This window comes from Cololabis saira, chromosome 16, assembly GCF_033807715.1.
Source record: "Cololabis saira isolate AMF1-May2022 chromosome 16, fColSai1.1, whole genome shotgun sequence".
Lineage (NCBI taxonomy): Eukaryota > Metazoa > Chordata > Actinopteri > Beloniformes > Belonidae > Cololabis > Cololabis saira.
This window is the reverse complement of record NC_084602.1, coordinates 36,812,571-36,832,198: the sequence shown is the minus strand read 5'-3', so window position 1 is coordinate 36,832,198 and position 19,628 is coordinate 36,812,571. Positions and strand designations below refer to the sequence as shown.

At 39.0% G+C, this 19,628-nt stretch overlaps 1 protein-coding gene across 1 annotated transcript in view; it reads left to right on the top strand.

The window, feature by feature from the left end:
- The first annotated feature begins 1,510 nt into the window (after window positions 1-1,510).
- The window catches only part of sos2 (son of sevenless homolog 2 (Drosophila)), an 86,706-nt gene continuing 68,588 nt past the window's right edge, over window positions 1,511-19,628 (top strand). Inside the window, exon 1 of the mRNA XM_061743708.1 lies at window positions 1,511-2,078. Coding sequence (XP_061599692.1) covers window positions 1,995-2,078 — 84 coding nt within the window. The 5' untranslated portion in view covers window positions 1,511-1,994. The remainder of the gene's footprint in view (window positions 2,079-19,628) is intronic.

Here is a 19,628-nt window from a genome sequence, read left to right as displayed (position 1 = left end):
AATATTTGAGAGGGGAAGATTTTTTTTATTGTGCACTTTGAGAAAAAAATCGAAATGTCCAGATTAATGTTGAGAAAGATTTCGAGAAAAAAGTTGAAATGTCGAAATGTCGAGATTAATGTTGAAATACAATTTTTTTTTGTAAATTAAAAAGTGAAATTACGCCAAACAGAGGAGGCAGCAGATAGAAACTCGACTTCTAACCACCAACCAACCAACCAAACCGCCGCTTCCCCGTAGCTCGCCCGGCCCCGGCCCCGGGGGGGACCATGAGCAGAGCTCTAGGGGGAGCAGCGGAGCTTGGTGCCTGGTCCTGGTCCTGGTCCTGGTCCTGGTCCCGGTTCTACAGCAGTGAAGCCCCTTAGCCCCCGCTAGCATTAGCCACAGAGCTTCTGTTCCTGCTTTTTTTCTCCCCCGAATCCTCCACAAACTCCACAAACTACAGCCCCAGCGCCCCCAGCATTAGTGTATTAGTGATTATTTAGTGTTTTGCCGTCCTCGGCGAAATGTTGAGAAAAAAGTCGAAATTTTGAGAAAAAATACGAAATGTTGAGAAAAAAGTCAAAATGTCGTGAATAAAGTCGAAATGTTGAGAAAAAAGACGAAAATGTTGAGAAAAAAGTCAAAATGTTGAGAAAAAAGTCAAAATGTTGAGAAAAGGTCAAAATGTTGAGAAAAAAGTCGAATTGTTGAGAAAAAAGACGAAATGTCGAGAAAAAAGTCAAAATGTTGAGAAAAAAGACGAAATGTGGAAAAAAAGTCAAAATGTCGAGAAAAAAGTCGAAATTTTGAGAAAAAAGTCGAAATGTTGAGAAAAAAGTAGAAAATGTGAATAAAGTTGAAATGTTGAGAAAAAAGACGAAATGTCGAGAAAAAAGTCAAAATTTCGAGAAAAGGTCAAAATGTTGAGAAAAAAAGTCAAAATGTTGAGAAAAAAGTTGAATTGTTGAGAAAAAAGACGAAATGTCGAGAAAAAAGTCAAAATGTCGAGAAAAAAGACGAAATGTCGAGAAAAAAGTCAAAATGTCGAGAAAAAAGTCGAAATTTTGAGAAAAAAGTCGAAATGTTGAGAAAAAAGTAGAAAATGTGAATAAAGTTGAAATGTTGAGAAAAAAGACGAAATGTCGAGAAAAAAGTTGAAATGTTGAGAAAAAAGTCAAAATTTCGTGAATAAAGTTGAAATGTTGAGAAAAAAGTCAAAATGTTGAGAAAAAAATCAAAATGCTAAGAAAAAAGTCAAAATTTCATGAATAAAGTTGAAATGTTGAGAAAAAAGTCGAAATGTCGACTTTTTTCTCGAAGTGCACAATAAATTTTCTCCTGCATGGCCCTGATACTCTTCCTTAATGTAATAAAAGTAAGTAGCCTACCTCAGAACTAAATTTTTATTTTTTTTTTGTAATTAAAAAGTGAAATTACGCCGCACCGAGGAGGCAGCAGCAGATAGAAACTCGACTTCTACACCAACCAAAAAAAAAAAAAAAAGCCCTAAAAAAAAAAGCAGCAGCAGAGTTCAGCTCGACGTCTCTGCTGCTCCAGCTCCGACATCATGCCTGCTCGGACCGCCGCTTCCCCGCAGCTCGCCCGGCCCCGGCCCCGGGGGGGACCATGAGCAGAGCTCTAGGGGGAGCAGCGGAGCTTGGTGCCTGGTCCTGGTCCCGGTCCTGGTCCTGGTCCTGGTTCTACAGCAGTGAAGCCCCTTAGCCGCCGCTAGCCGCTAGCATTAGCCACGGAGCTACATGTGCTTCTGTTCCTGCTGTTTTTCTCCCCCGAATCCTCCACAAACTCCACAAACTACAGCCCCAGCCCCCCCAGCGCGGGTGTATTAGTGATTATTTAGTGTTTTGCCGTCGTTCCGCGGGGGTTGATCGCGGTTTTGGGTGGGTTTTTCGCCCCCCACCAGCCAGCGGCTCGGCTGGAGCCTCCCTCCCCGCACGGAGCGACCCTCACGCCGGGGCCGATGCCCAGGCTGCACCGCCGGAGCCACCGGAGCCATGCAGCCCCAGCACAACTACGACTTCTCCAGCGACGACAACAGCCACAAATGGAGGGGCCTGTTCGTGCAAGCGCTGCGGAAGGTGAGACAGAAACAAACACCGGGGTTTAGATGCGTAACTTTAATGGATATTGGGAGGCATTTGCATACCTGTCAAGTAAGTTTATGGATTTGGAAATTAGGGTCACACCGGCCCAGCTGAGCTCCAGGATCTTAACGTTTTAAGATGAGAAATCTAAAATATCTACCTGTTAACGACTTACAAAGTGTAATTATGTTCAGAATCTGATCAGCCGACCTTTGTTGACACTGAAATGCTGTGGACATTTCTGTGTGTGTAATTCCTATAATAGGCAAGACAAGTTTATTTGTATAGCACAATACAACACAAGGAGCCTCAATGAAAACACAAAAGTGGATTAAAGCACATGTATTTATATATTTTCAGTTTATATCATACCTGTCAAGTTTTGGATTTGAAAATAAAGGTCCCACCAGCCTAACCAAGGTCCAGTATCTTAACGTTTTAAGATGAGAAATCTAAAATATCTACCTGTTAACGACTTACAAACTACAATTATGTTCAGAATCTGATAGTCCGACCTTTGTTGACACTGAAATGCTGTGTATTCCTATAATAGGCAAGGCAAGTTTATTTGGTTTATAAGGTAATTCAAAGAGCTTTACATCAACATTAAAAGCAGACAAGACACAAATAAACAGTAAATAACAAATACAATGAAATAAAATGATAAGAAAGGAGGTAAAATAATAAAAAGCACAAGTTGTTGACACTGAAATGCTGTGGAGTTCCAATGTTTGTGATAATAAAGCCTAAATAAAAACACAAAGGCTTCAATTTTTAATCCTTTGTTAAATTAAAACACATTTATTGATTTATAATATTTTCAGTTTGTATCATACCTGTCAAGTAAATTCTGTATTTGGAAATTAGGGTCCAACCGAGGTTCAGTATATTAACGTTTTAAGATAAGAAATCTAAAATATCTACCTGTCAACCACTTACAAACTACAATTATGAGCTCAGAATCTGATAGTCCGACCTTTGTGGACACTGAAATGCTGTGGACGTTTCTGTGTATGTAATTCCTATAATAGGCAAGACAAGTTTATTTGTATAGCACAAGGTAATTCAAAGTGCTTTACATCAACATTAAAAGCAGACAAGACACAAATAAACGGTAAATGATAAATATAATGAAATAAAATGAGAAGAAAGGAGGTAAAATAATAAAAAGCACAAGTTGTTGACACTGAAATGCTGTGGATGTTCCTATGTTTGTGATTCCTATAATATAGCCTAAAGGAAAACACAAAAGTGGATTAAAGCACATGTATTTATTTTAAATATTATCAGTTTATATCATACCTGTCAAGTTGTAGATTTGAAAATAAGGGTCACACCGGCCCAGCTGAGGTCCAGTATCTTACATTTTAAGATACAAAATCTAAAATATCTACCTGTTAACGACTTACAAACTGTAATTATGTGCTCAGAATCTGATAGTCTGACCTTTGTTGACACTGAAATGCTGTGGACGTTTCTGTGTTTGTGATTCCTATAATGCGCAAGGCAAGTTTATTTGTACAGCACAATTAGGGCTGGGCGATATGGACCAAAAGTCATATCTCGATATTTTCTAGCTAAATGGCGATACTCGATATATATCGATATTTTTTCTGTGCCATAATTGGGGTTTCCCCCAAAGCATTATAGCATAGCATCTCTGTTAGCATCTCTGTTAGCTTCATTTTTTCTGAGGCAAACCCTTAAAAAAACAGTCAGTTTTAATACAAAGCCTCGTGCCAAATGTCACACAGGTTCCTTTATTAACAGAGGTCTGCACAATATCAAAATGTATAAAACAAATGAAATAAAAATAAACTGCCTGCATATATAGAATTAATACAGTGTAGACAGTAACAGGCAGACTTTTCCACTGAGGTTGACAGTTGTGCAAATAACAAAACATTTGTGCAAATCTCAAATAAAACATTCAAGTCAATTTGTCACAAAATAAGCTAAATCAAAATCATATATTTTTTTTTTTTTTTTTAAATCGATATAAACGATATTGTCTCGTACCATATCGCGTTTGAAAATATATCGATATATATTAAAATCTCGATATATCGCCCAGCCCTAAGCACAATTCAACTCAAGGTAATTCAAAGTGCTTTATATCAACGTTAAAAGCAGCAAGACACAAATAAACATTAAATAACAAATACAATGAAATAAAATGATAAGAAAAGGGGTATAATAATAATAAGAAGCACAAGTTGTTGACACTGAAACGCTGTGGACGTTCCTGTGTTTGTGATTCCTATAATAGAGCCTAAAGGAAAACACAAAAGTGGATGAAAGCACATGTATTTATTTTAAATATTTTCACTTTATATATACATTGATTGTCTTCAAGTGAAGAATACCTGCATACCTGTCAAGTTTTGGATTTGAAAATAAGGGTCCCACCAGCCCAGATTGTGATTCCTATAACAGAGCTTCAATGAAAACACAAAAGTGGATTAAAGCACATGTATTTATTTTAAATATTTTCACTTTATATCATACCTGTCCAGCTCTGGATTTAAAAATAAGGGTCCCACCAGCCCAACTGAGGTCCAGTATCTTATATTTTAAGATAGATTTACGAGAAATCCAAGATAACTACCTGTCAACCGCTTACAAACTACAATTAATTCAATTCCATTTTCTTTATATAGCGTCTATTACAACAGATGTTGTCTCTAGCTGCTTTTCAGAGACCCAGAACATGAGCCTCGAGCAATTATTACATAAACAGTGACAGGTAAAAAAATCCCCTAGTTGAAGAAAAACCTTCAGCCAAACAGTGTCAAGGAGAAACTCCCCTTTAGGAGGGAAGAAACCTGGACCATAAGGGGGGTAGAAACCTGGACCTGGACCATAAGGGGGGTAGAAACCTGGACCAGGACCTGGATCATAAGGGGGGACCCAGAATCTGACAGGCCTTTGTTGACACTGAAATGCTGTGGACATTTGTATGTTTGTGATTCCTATAAAAGAGCCTCAATGAAAACACAAAAGTGGATTAAAGCACAGTTATTTATTTTATTCCAAATATTTCCAGTCTATATACACATTGATTGTCTTCAAGTGAAACATTTACATTGACTCTCTGCATACCTGTCAAGCTCTGGATTTAAAAAATAAGGGTCCCACCAGCCCAACCGAGGTCCAGTATCTTACATTTTAAGACAGATTTGCGAGAAATCCAAGATAACTACTCGTCAACCACTTACAAACTACAATTCTGTGCTCAGAATCTGATAGTCCGACCTTTGTTGACACTGAAATGATGTAGACGTTCCTGTGTATGTGATTCCTATAACAGAGCCTCAATGAAAACACAAAAGTGGATTAAAGTACATGTATTTATTTTAAATATTTTCAGTTTATATACACATTGATTGTCTTCAAGTGAAACATTTACATTGACTCTCTGCATACCTGTCAAGCTCTGGATTTAAAAATAAAGGTTCCCACAGCCCAGCCGAGGTCCAGTATCTTACATTTTAAGACAGATTTACAAGAAATCCAAGATAACTACCTGTCAACCACTTACAAACTACAATGAATTCAATTCAATTTTATTTATACAGCATCTATTACAACAGAAGTTGTCTCTAACTGCTTTCCAGAGACCCAGAACATGAGCCCTGAGCAATTATTACATAAACATAACATAAACAGTGGCGAGGAAAAAACTCCCTTTTAGGAGGGAAGAAACCTGGATCATAAGGGGGAACCTCCTGCTGGAGGCCAGTTCTGTGCCCAGAATCTGACAGGCCGACCTTTGTTGACACTGAAATGCTGTGGACATTTGTATGTATGTAATTCCTATAATAGAGCCTCAATGAAAACACAAAAAAAAGATTAAAGCACACTTATTTATTTTAAATATTTTCAGTTTATATCATACCTGTCACGTTTGGGATTTAAAAATACGGGTCCCACCAGCCCAACCGAGGTCTAGTATCTTACATTTTAAGACAGATTTACAACAAATCTAAAATATCTACCTTTCAACCACTTACAAACTACAATTAGAATAGAATAAAATCAGGTTTATTGGCCAAGTATGAACATGCCAGACAAGGAGTTTTTTTTTGCTCACTGAACCCAGATTTAAATAGTTACAAACACTAATAGACAAATTACAGCTCTTATTAACATATATACAATTAAAAAAAAAAGTAAAAGGTGCAACAGTATGAGCTAGTCATGGTTATTGAAAGGTGCATTGTTACAGCATATGGTTGAGGTTATTATTATTATTATTATTATTATTATGATTATGTTATTATTGCACAGTGGTTGATTACTCAGCGCAACAGTTTGGGGGAAGAAACTGTCTCTGAGTTTCTTATGTGCTCAGAATCTGATAATCCGACCTTTGTTGACACTGAAATGCTGTGGACGTTTCTATGTTTGTGATTCCTATAATAGAGCCTCAATGAAAACACAGAGGGGAATTAAAGCACATGTATTTATTTTAAATATTTTCAGTTTAAATACACATTGATTGTCTTCAAGTGAAACATTTACATTTTCTTTTAATTTGTCATTTTCACTCATGAGACTCTGGCCTTCACTGACTGGTTATACAGCGCTGGTGCTGCTGACGGACAGCTAAAAACAGCTAAAAACCCAGTTACAAATCTTTCAGAACTCGTAACTGTAACATCCTGCTCCTCTTTAGGAAAGTAAATTTGGTTTTCCCATTTTTAGAGATATTTACACCAAGTCTTCACTTTTTTGGCAGAAATGTCTTCTCTGTGGTTACATCCATCCATCTCTGATTTGTAGTTCCGAGTTTGCTCCCGTTGTCGACTCTAGCCTCGCGAGAACCCGGTTACAACAGCGGTCTCGCGAGGCTAGTGACGATTCAGTTTGCAGTTTAAAAATTATCATATTATAAAACGGGGAATTTACGGGAAAATACTAATACGGGAGGACGGTGGGAAAGAGAGGTAAAATACGGTAGTTTCCCGGCCAAAAACGTGAGACTTGACAGGTATATATTTGACACGATCAGGATCGCTGGATTGGAGTTTTGTTGACATAGTTTCATCAGCTAACGGTGACGATGCAGCCCAAGTATTTGCTTTCTTTCTTGATAAAATGCCCCGATACCGAAAAAGAAACAATTCAGTAATTGCAAATGATTGCAGCAGACTGCTGGAGTTACTGAAACTGCCTTCCTCATCGCATGTCGTTGTTGACGTGTCTGCTGTTTGTTTATCCAACCAGCCTCTCTCCTAAGTTCCTTATAATGGCTTTTTTTCTCCCTTTTATCAACAGTGACTTTGAAGAAGTTGTTGACTAGTCTTTATAGCAACTTGATCTTCCCATCTGTGTCTCCTAGACTGAAATACCGGTGGATCTGTCCTTAGAAAACACTGTATGAGATATGTTTTTGCTTCCTATCACGTTATTGGTTCCCCATTTGGTCTTTCGCAAATGCTTATGCTGTTTTGTGAAGTTTGCTTTCCCTATCTTACACCAAAAAAAGCAACCTCTTTCACATAAATGTAACTGAGACTTTTTGTGGAAAATAATCTGGGTATTCATGTTGGCGGTCAGCAGAAGGGACCTGTATCAGTTCCTTTTTGACTGTCAATTTCTTGTCTTCTTGCATCATCTTGATTTCTCCCCGTCATCTCCAGTTTCATTTTGTCTTTGTCATGCTGGAGAGTCAGTCATTGGTTGAAACCGGGGGGGAAAACGGTGTCAAACACACCTTTCTCAGTGCCAGTTGGTGAAATATGAAAGTGCAGTGCCGCCTGGCCATCCATACCCATTAACTCGGTCAATATTCTCTTTTTTTTCTCCCGTGGCTCTGGCACCCCGTCCATTCACAGCCGTTTCCACTGGTACGGAACGTACCGAACCTATTGCAAAGCGCAGCTGCAGGTTTTATGTGATGACTTCAAAATAACCAAGATTTTGGCAGAACTGGTAATAACTAGGGTTGGTTATTATTAGGATTTCCGACCGCCCCACAATACTAATACTGATAACAATACTGATATTTGCTCTTATACTAATGAGCGACTGACTAAACAGCCACTTTCAGTGATTTTCAAAATAAAACTCCACTTACAAACAGGAGCAGTGTCAGTTAAGCATGTTCAAAATAACCAAAATGGTGGCAGAACTGGTAATAACGAGGACTGTTTATTCTTGATATTTATTGATACGCTTCTCAATCAATGTCTCAATACGTCACAACAAAAGTTAAATACTGGTATTTCACTTCTATTTCTTGCATCTTCTCTGGCTCAGCCAAAGTACTCTTAACTCTCAACATGATGACTAGTTTTATCCTATTTACATAGTAAATTTAGTTAATGCATAAATCATATTGTTGTGCACAGAAAAATGAATTTTAACAGTGTCCCGTAAGTCTATTTCTGCTCCAAGTTTAACACCCAGGATAAATAAATAGCCTTCTTTTACCTCCGCCCGCTACATTTCCCTGAAGTGGAGAGTAGTATATTTCTCACTATGAGTTTTGAAATCGCTCTGGGACCAGCTATCTCTTTTTCCCTGTATTTTTATTTTTATCCCCCCCACCCTGCATCATTCTTCCATCACTTGCCAGTGGAGGATGTTGCTGCTCCTGGGTGTCTGATAACCATCAGCATCCACTACAGAGGAAGCTGCAGTTGCAGCCTGCTTGCTGTTCGCTGTGGGGTTATTGATCATTTTTAATGCTGGAAATTAAAAGCGTTGATTTTTGTTAAAAGATGCATTTTTGTGCTTTTACGAGGCTGATGAAGTGGTGAAGTGGTGGTGACTTTGTTTTTTTAGGTTGATTATTTTGTCATGTTTGTGGGTGTCTGCTGACGATGTTGGTGCCCGCTCTCCTTTACGAGGAATTTTGCTTTATACATTTATTGTCCCTCTCGTTAAGTTTAGTAAGTCCCCGCTGTTGACGTTCTTCCCCACGACTGACTGCATGTTCATAGATGGACGATATGCATGTAGATAGATAGATAGATAGATACACTGTAAAACCTGATAAATTAGTGGGAACTCAAACTGTTTGAGGAAACCGTTTAAACTTTCAAGTAACTCAAATATTTATTTTTAAGATAACTTGGTTAAATAAATTTGATAGTACCATATCATTCAGTAAACTGAACTCAAAACTAATACGTATCATACACAAAAAAGTAGTATTTCCAAGTTTTCAAGTTACTCAGTTTTAGGGGTGTAACGATACACTAATCTCACGATACGATACACGATATTGAGGTCACGATAACGATACGATATTATAGCAGTATTTTTTAACAACCTTGAATGAGGAATATATGACTGGAAAAAATTGTCTTTTATTTGAAAGACACAAAATACAAAACAATACTGTACGTTTGCCCTATTGTTACAGTTTGTAATGCTTTATAAGTGTTTAAGTTTTAAAGAGAAAGCCAGGCCAACCATTTTCCACAAACTGAACTAAAAGTAAATGTCAGGTTTGCATAATGCATCTTCAGTTTCAGACAAGTACAAATATTTTGCCACAAACTGAATAGTTTCTCTCATGTATGATTTGACTTTTTTCTTTTCCAGAAATTTAACAACTAAAATTGAATAAATAAATAAAAGTAAATAAATACATACAATTTTACATCATAAAAAAGATTGATTCATGCTCACCTTATAAGTGTAAGAGGAGATTTATTTGTTAAGAAAGTTATTTTGGTAATTCAGGGTTCATTATTTTATAAATATATTCTTTATATTCTGTAAATCAGGGACTATAATTACACTAGTCAGTATATCAGTTGTTAGTATGTTTTAGATTGGGCGGAGTGATACAGCACTAGGTGTTGTGTTGATGTTCTGAAATCCTACGCTGTTGAGCGGACATTAAAGTACACGCAAACTCACGCAGAAGTTGTCCCCGTGTTTATCCTACTCACGACCCCAAAAAGGTTTAATTTAATAAGGTAAGGCTTAACTCTACACCAGACTTAAATAAGTAAAGGTTCAGAGCTCAAAACAGGACCGCAAAACGGGACTACTTTCTTCTGAGCGGAGTCAGATTTTGGTCCGCGGGTCGAGGCGCGGTCGTCACGCGTTTCTAGTCAACACAATAGATTGATATTAATAACCCAATATCGCACTACAGTTTGTCACCTCCACGACACATATTGTGACGTTTTTGTATCGCGAAATTTCGTGGCACGATATATTGTTACACCCCTACTCAGTTTTATTCCTTCAGATTAAATTATCACATTCTAGTGGTTACAACTTCTAGCTCCTCAATTCATTTTAGGAAACCGATTTGCCTTAAACCATTTTAGTTCTCATAGCTTAAATAACTCAACTTTAAGTTGCTTTAACATAATACAAACACAGACATCTTATACCAGCTTCAAACATTTATTTAATGAATTTTTGAGTTATCTTAACTGATGGCAATGAGCGACCACAACCTTTTCCAAAGTTTAAGTTATTTCAATTTACTTCTGTTATTAAGATGTACTGTTAGGTTTTACAGTGAGATAGATATACTTTATTTATCCCAAGATGGAAAATTGTAGTGTAGCGGCAGCAATACACACAGTGAACTTGGACAACATATAGTATAAGAATAAGTAACTATAAGAACAGACCGTACATAATAAAATATCAAAATGTAATAAAATAAAGTAAGTAGCAGATGTATGTCGGATGTTGGCTCTCGCTCCGCTGCATGGCGTTTGACGGTGGTAAAAATGAAGCAACATTTTTCAGTCAAACTATGTAAAAATACTGATACTGGCTCTGTTTTTCCCGTAGCTTGTTGGGCCTCCAGTTCTTACCGTATCAGCTACCGTTTCCAAAAGTTACCGGTTCTCGGTAGCCGTCCCTGCTAATAATACCTTGAATCAACACGTCTTTACCACAAAATCAACAGCAGTCATTTTGCCAGCATTCCTACTTGGCTGCACATCATTTGGATGTCTCCTGTTGATACTAGTCTGGCTGTCATGTGCCTCGTTCCTCTGACTGGTTGGATGCCGATGCAACAGTGTCCACAGGCACTTTTCTTCCAAGTCAAATCCAAAGCTGTCAGCCTGGCCAACTGTATCAATCAAAAAAACGAGTTTGTAAACTCGTCTTCTCCTGAGAAAGTTTGATGACTTTTAGAAAAAATAAAAACTCCACTCTCAGTTGTCATTGAACTCGAGAGACTTGACCTCAACTAAAACCACATGCTTTTTCTGAAGCTCCGTGCATCTAAGAGAGTAGAAACCTCACAGCATGTGGACTTTTTTGGAAACATTGTTGGAAATGCTGAAATATTTGTATTCTTAAAATAGATGAAAGTAACGCAGAGGAAGTTTATTCTCAGCATGAAAGATATCTGGCTGCTCTTGATAAAGTTCTTTGCTCTGCTACCATGTGTGCTCACCAGTGGTACCAGGGGCCTTTAATGCATTAATATTTATTATTACTAATAAACTTCTTACAGATAGGTGACACATTTTGAAACATAGAAATTTATGTCAAAAAAGAAAATTACAGGGTGTTCTCGGATCTCTCTTTGTCTCAGTGCGAGTGTTCCTGAAGAATAAGTAGCTTACCTTTTTTTTTTTTGGATAAGATTTTGTGTTCTCCTTTAATTTCTAAACGTTTTGCTATTATGAAACATAACTAAATGTTTACAGCATGATAAAATGTACATAATTGTGATTAAAAGCGGAAAAAATAATTGAGTGTATATACAGGAAATTAGAATATTGTGATTTTCTGTAATGCAATTACAAAAACAAAAATGTCATACATTCTGGATTCATTACAAATCAACTGAAATATTGCAAGCCTTTTATTATTTTAATATTGCTGATCATGGCTTACAGCTTAAGAAAACTCAAATATCCTATCTCAAAAAATGTGAATATTCTGGGAATCTTAATCTTAAACTGTAAACCATAATCAGCAATATTAAAATAATAAAAGGCTTGCAATATTTCAGTTGATTTGTAATGAATCCAGAATGTATTTTGTTTTTTTAATTACAGAAAATAAAGAACTTTATCACAATATTCTAATTTTCTGAGACACAGTCCTGTATATTCCTGTAGATATTTTACCCCAGCAATAAGATGCTTGAAGATTTGGAAAATGACCCTGAAAAGTGCTTGAATTGGAGCTTGAAACATGCGTAGGAACCCTGTATTAGTGGGACTGACTTGCATACGTAATCGGTCTGACTGTGTAGCAGCGGTTTGTGTACAAACAACACCACCGCCCTGTCGTTGTCGGTTTGGCGTGTTACACGAGAAAACGGTGTGATGAGTCGGGTGAAACTGAGAGAGCAGGTGATACGCGGCGTTGCCACGGTTATTGTCTCAACTTGTTGCACAGTCGCTGGAGGAAAAGCTCGTCAGAGGATGACGTAAGAGAGGTTTGCTGTGTGTTTGACAGACGGTGACTCGCTGTTTTTCACAGCTGTGCATGCGGTGGGGGTTCCTCGTAAGGACGGAGCTGTCATGCACGACTGCAGCGGTGACAGGGTTTTAGATTGTTAATTAGAGGCAGGAGTAGTGGTGATTAGCACTGTTTTATTACAGATAGACGGTCCCAGCTGGGCCTTTCTGCCCCCCAGGTAATCCAGCTTCCTCCCAACCTCCACAACATAAATGTAAAGCTGGTCAGTGTTTCTAAATCGACCTTAGGAGGGAGTGTGGGGGCACGTGGTTGTCTGGTTTGTCTCTGACGGAGCGCTGACCTGTCTAAAGTGGAGCCAGCGACAGCTGACCACGCTGACCCAGAATGGGACCGAAGCAGGCGTGGAAACATGAACAAATGAACTCGGCTGGATTTAAACTGCAGGTCCTGATAAAGGCTATCAGATTCATATTCCAATAATCTGCTGATTTAGATATAATCACCGATCGGATGATATTACCTGCATCGGGATAATGGGGACAGATTGATGAGGACCATCAATTAGCCTCAGTTCTGTGTGTGGAGCCACTTTGGCAGGAAAAAGTATGTGAAGCCTTTAGATGTGAATAAGCTGATGAGACATAAACAATTATAGTTTTTAGCGTTTTCAATGAACAGACCTCTTTAAATGTTCACAGTTCTGGGACTCTTCACAGCATTGTGTTTGTCTGTTATGAAGATCAGTTCACATTTTATTGCATATTAGAGCAGAAATGTGGTTAATTACAAAGGGTTCAGATGCTGTCACTTGAAATAGTTTTTTATGATTTAAAAAAACAAAACAATACACATTATATTTGTATCTAAGCCATTATATATCACTTCATAAAATGATGAAAGTCATATTTAAGTCAAGCCTGATGCCTTCAGTCTCTTCCAGTCATCAATGGAACTGGATCTTTACGCAAAAAAGATTACGCAAAACCCGGGTATTGATATCAGAGTTGGGACGAAAAATGGGATAGGTGCAGCTTTTAAAATCAACCCATCACCAATATCTGCATTTATGTTGGTTAAAACTTTGAGAAATAATGTGCACAGTAGATGGAGCTTGGTAACTGACGGAGGAAAAAGTTAGGAAGAATCTTATAATACTGAGTTGTCCGTTTGTTAAAGCAACACCACTCCTGACCTCATGAGGGTGTATAGATTGGATGTTTAGACGAAAGAAATCCCGACAAGCCTGTGCTAATGAGACGAAGCAGCTGGTCATGTATTGTAATACGACGTGAACTTTCTTGTGATGTCCCCCCATCAGGTCAGACCTGGAATTGCTACATAGAGTGGCTTTAAGTAAAAGTGAACGGCTACAACGGAGACTCGGCCTCCCTGGTCACTCTGGAAGCAGTGAAAGATATTGATATCGCCGAAGCTTTTTCTTTCTGAAGCATTTATCCACTCGACTTATCCAATCTGTTCTACATGGGAGGGAAAGACATTTGGTCGCTTGAAGAGGCAGGATTAAGGAAAAGCTGGAAGTTATGTGATCGATCAAAGGTATCCAGGTGATTACTGATCAATGAGCGAACCTCATCAATAAGACATATATATATATATATATATATATATATATATATATATATATATATATATATATTAGTGATGCACCGAAATGAAAATTTGTGGCCGAAACCGAAAATAATAATAAACACTTGGCCGAATACCGAACAATACCGAACATGGTTCTTCGCAGTTTTTCATTTATTTTGCCAATTTTTTCACCATTGCATAAATCAAATAAATTTGATTTAGGCATGCTTTTAAAAGAAAAATATCTTTTACAAAATTACAAGGTAGAAAACATTTGTTGAACATAAAAAACTGAACATTTTTTAATTTCCCAGTATTTCTTAAATATTCCAGCAGACATTATACCAGCAAAGAACAATCACTTAAAATAAATAGATTAGCAAAATAAATTTTTTGGCCATATTTGAGCTTACGTTAGGCTTAACTGACTGAACATTGTAACATAAGCCTTAAAACAATAAAAATGCATTACAGCGCTCAGGGTTTTTTATCATTTCAAATGATAAATCAAACTTGTAGCTGAAAGACTTTGCAGATGTGCCCCCTCTTGATATTTGAGCAGAACATTCATTGCAAACAGCCATTCTTGTATTATTCTTTGCCACTCTAAAATACTTCCACACTGCTGACATGTTTGCACCGCACCACTTCAGTCCACGCTCTTCGCTGTTTGATTTCGTCATCTAAACGCACCTGTAATAGATTGATTTATGTTGTTTTGGTTCCACCTGCTGGTGAATGTTAGGTAAAATTCTTATGTGGTTAGTTTTTGGTTGGCCAACTATTTATGTGGTGCGCAACCATTACGGGAGCGTTATGTTGTTAGTTTTTGGTTGGCCAACTATTTATGTGGTGCGCAACAGTTACGCAGCGGCCAGTCTATTTATTTTACAACGCCGTTATTAATTGTTCGGTTTTTTTCCCACTTATTCCACCGAACACCGAAAGTGTTTTTTTCCCATTTTCGGCCGAACAATTTCGGTTACCGAACAATCGGTGCATCACTAATATATATATACAATTATCAGGGGTGCAACGGTTCATGTAGCCCACGTTTCTGTTTTTGGGCCACACTGTTTTTGGGTTTCGGTTTGTGTTATGTGCATGAAGAGAACTTTTTTTTTTTCAAAATTATCTGTTTATTTCTTTTGTCACTTTTCAAAATGTAAATTACTATAATTCTTTATAGTCAACAGCCTCTTAATCTTGACAACTCAGTACAGTAAGTACAGTACACACTATACTAAATACGTAAGGAATAACGCCGGACGAGGTGTACATTATCATAAATATATGAACAACGCGGGGGATGAACCGGTTGATGAACGTTTTCCCTCCGTGAAAATATTGTAAATTATTATAATTATTATTACAATATTACTAAATATTGTAGCGACCCTGATAACGAGGCTTTTCATATCGATGGATCGTTTATCAGCAACTTGGATGATCTGTAAATCATTGAGATCAGTTGTCAGTCACAGATACCAAACAAATAATAATGCAGCAGTTATTTATGTCCACATGAACTGGAAAAATGTTTGAAATGCCTCCATGAACGCGTGGCCTCAGTTCTGATTTGACTATTATTAGTGCTTACAGTGATGCAGGAGGCTCAGCTTGCAGCGTCTGAAGCTGCTGTCTGTCTGTGTGTTGATTTGATTAGATTTTTTTTAATACGCTGACGTGGTCGGCCTCCTCCCTCCGTCTGTGTCCCGACTATTCCTGACTGCCGCGGCTCGTGGCCGCCGCCGCCGCCGCGCACCAACGTAATTCTGCCGGCGGCATGCTGGTGTTAATAATAACTATGGATTCCACAGGTCTGATGTTTCGCTGAGATGGAGAGGCGCTCCGCAGCTCGCTGTCGGATGCAGTTTCGTTCCGTGTTGATTTAAAGAAGTGCAGTGCTGTTGAGTTCACGCGGCTTTTACGCCACGAAAACCCGGGCCAAATTTCAAAGCTGAGATCGCTCGGATTACGAGCCTGCTTTGAGTTTGTGTGTGTGTTGCCGCTTTTAATCCTCTCAAGTCGAGCAGTCGAGTAAATTCTGTTAGAGGGACTTTACTCCGGCCAGATCTTAAACGGCTGTTGTCACCAGAGCGTCAGACGCTCGCGGCCACCCTGTAAGCAGTTCTGTCTGGATCATTTATGGAAACATAACATACGTTGAGTCACGTTTGTTAATGTTGCCGATAAAGTTGTTGTTGGAAATGACACGGCAGGAAGTGACGCCTGAAAACACACAATTGGGTTTGAAAAGCTGTGACCGCAGACGTTTCTGTGAAATCAGAAAACGCATCTCTTTGTGCATTGTTGCCTGGGAAAGTTGAGGTAATATTTCCCATAAACACCTTTTTAATTTGCTTCGTCAGACTCTTTTAAAATGAAAATTTGACCAAAAGTCTGGAAGACACAAAGTACTGCAGTGAGGTAACTCACTCTGGGGGGATGAAAGTGTCCCAGGCTCGCCGTGTCGGATTCCTTTTTATTTGACCACACGACACTAAAAAAACTAAAAGCAATATAAGTATCCGCACTAGTCACTTTTAAAAACCACGTATATTCACCCTGTGGCCCGTCTCTTCTCAGAAATCCTGACGCTTTATTTCTCGTTTGAATCTGAGCCGTCTTGAACTTAATTATTATGAAAAACAGGTTTTTTCTTGCTTTAACATATATAAAGTGGTCTCCCCTCACAGCCTGCCAACTCAGAGAAGGAGGAAAGCAACCAAATTCTGCAGTGTCTGTACAGCCGCCCGGATGAGCCGTCCAGTGTGATGTGGATCTACGAGCCAATAAGATTCTGCTCCTGTCATGACGTCACGACAGGAGCAGAGGTTTGGCCTCCGATGCGTGACTGTTTCCTACAGCGCTTTCAACCGGCTTTCAACGCAAGCGACAGGAAGAAAATAGAAGCAGGGCGTCCGACAAATGTTCAGCTCAAAACGCTGCGTCGCTGCGTCCAGTTAGGACAGTCCAATAGAAAATAAAGTAATGGAATTACTCGCATCGCATGCAGTTATGACACGGTGTAAAGGCTGATTTATGGTTTATGAGTCTACGGCATAGGATGTGCGTCGATTTAACGCAGAACCATAATTCAGCCTTAACTCCGCCGGCCGGAGCTTCCGCCATTTTTTCGTAGCGGTGTATTGTGTCATTCAGGCAGCCAATCAGCACAGAGCCTCAATATCATAGCCCCGCCCACTCAGAATCCCGCATAGATAATGAGGTTAGAAACGGTACAGATAAAGACATGGCCCAGAGGCTGAATTTCTAATTTATATAGAAAAAACAATCAAAAGCTTGTTTTTAAGACATTAAATATGACATAAAATAGACATTAAATTCCATAATGGGTCCCCTTTAAACTAACAATGAAAGTTTTAGTTTTGGTTTGACTCGCTTCAGATGAAATTGGGATCAAAGTGATCTTAGGTGTTCAAACATTTATTGCAGATAGACTTGTAGTCAAGACCACCTAAACCGAGATCAAGGGTGCGTCCCAATACTCCCCCTCGCCCTCCTTTTCTTCCCTAACCCTAACTTTTGCGCGTTCCCGTGAAGGTAGTGGTGTCCCAATTCCTCTTTTCACCTAGGGGGAGGGGGCATAACGAGGGCTAGGGGCTGAGAATAGCCCCTTCAAATCGAGGGATTTCAGATGCTGACTTGGCGAGCGAGGGGGTATGAAAAAAAGAGGCTCTGCGTCGATTTGACTCGCCGACCGAAGGCAAACAGGCAGACTGGTCTCAGAGAAATAGAGAGAAATAATCCTGTGACTCGTCAGATTTGTTTTGGATGTTTCTGATATAATAGTCTTCAGAAACCACAAAGTAATCCAGCTGTTATCTGGGTAATTTACACACGTTCAGATAAAGTTGCGGAAGATCACGCCAGAATAAAGGGATTTATGGTTCCGCGTTACACCAACGCAGATCCTACGGCGGAGGTTACGCAACCTACGCCGTAGGCTCTGCGTCGATTTAACGCGGACCCAAGCTCCGGACCCGGCAGACAGAAATCTCTAAATTTCGGAGCAAATTTCTTAACAGGCGTAGCTACAACTGTTAGATTTAATCTATTAAACCAACATATTCCTAAATGATTTATTTCAGCCGGCGTGATTCTCAACAGAGCTGCGTCCCGGGAGAGAGTGTCTCTCCCGGGGCTGACGGAGCAGCCTGACCCAGCGATCACGTCTCTTCTCGGGCTGTGAGCTGAGGCTGCTCCCCGGGGCCGGCGGCTCTTCTCATCTCCGAAAACATCGGGTCAAATTTCTTAACAGGCGTTATTTGGATAAACTGAGCCCCGGTTGGGGATCTTAAGGTTACCATTATACCTGAAAAAATATTAAAACTTAATAAAGTGCCATATTAACAGCGCTACAGCTGAAATTAAAACAGCTTTTGGCTCTCAGCTTCCTGATCAGGGAAGGGATGAAAACGAGGGGTAGGGGGAGAATTGGGACAGGCACCTGGGCCAAGTGCCCTAGATCTCAAGTGCCCTAAAATCTCCCCCTTCTTTTTTAGGGCTTAGGGAAGAAAAGAAGTGCGAGTGGAGAAAAGAAGGGCGAGTGAAGGAGAATTGGGATTGGGCCCAAGACTAGTTCAGCTCAAGACCGAGACCAAAACAAACCTAGTTATTTCCTGAACCTGCGTGATTGTATTCCATCATCCTGGTTCAGCTAGTTTCCATATGAGCTTGTATTTAACTGCAGCTCAACAACACAGAGAAGTGGATGATGATGTTGAACTCACTATAAATGTTTCCATCCATCAGCTGAGATCAGATATGTGTGGCGACTGCACTACCGCTATTTCTACACTATTGGAGGATTGACTCCAGTAAGGATTGACACGACTACTAACTAGTCCCAAAGTCCTCTAGCAGAATAACCAGCTCCAACCCCCCCCTCCACCTCAGAAAAGAATGAATAGTAAATGTTACTGATTTAAATTGGACTGAATTTGGAGATGAAACCTGAATTTTAAATATTAAAGATTGAATTTACATTATTTACCATTAAAGTAATCAGATTACAATAGCATCACTGAAATGGACCTGATGCTTAATCAGTCACGATATGCAAATATTTTTCATATATTTATTCAAACAAGGCCGTTATAAACACAGAACTGTAATTAAATACAGACACATGCAGATGCACCAAAACATTAAATCAGATGCAAAATACAAATAGTTTACAAAACTGTACATTAACAAGAGGAAGAACTACTGATCACCAGATTCTGTCACCGCGGTGCAATGACATCTCAATGGTCTGAGTCCGAGACCAGAGACCGAGACAAGACCAAGATCACAAAAAAGTGGTCTCGAGAACTAAAAGTCTAATTGCAGCAAAGTTCCTGGGTTTGACTCAGTTACTTGATGTTTCTCCACCTTTACTTTAATTTGATTTGAATTTTTTGGTTTCAGAGTTGTGAAAACTGACCTGCATGGATAAAGATTCATCTTGAAAAGGCAATGTTTTTCACAAGATCAGATTTGGACTACTTCATTTTTTGGTCTTTGAGGGCTGATTTCACGCTGAGCAAAGGCATCATTCATGATGCAGCCGCAGAG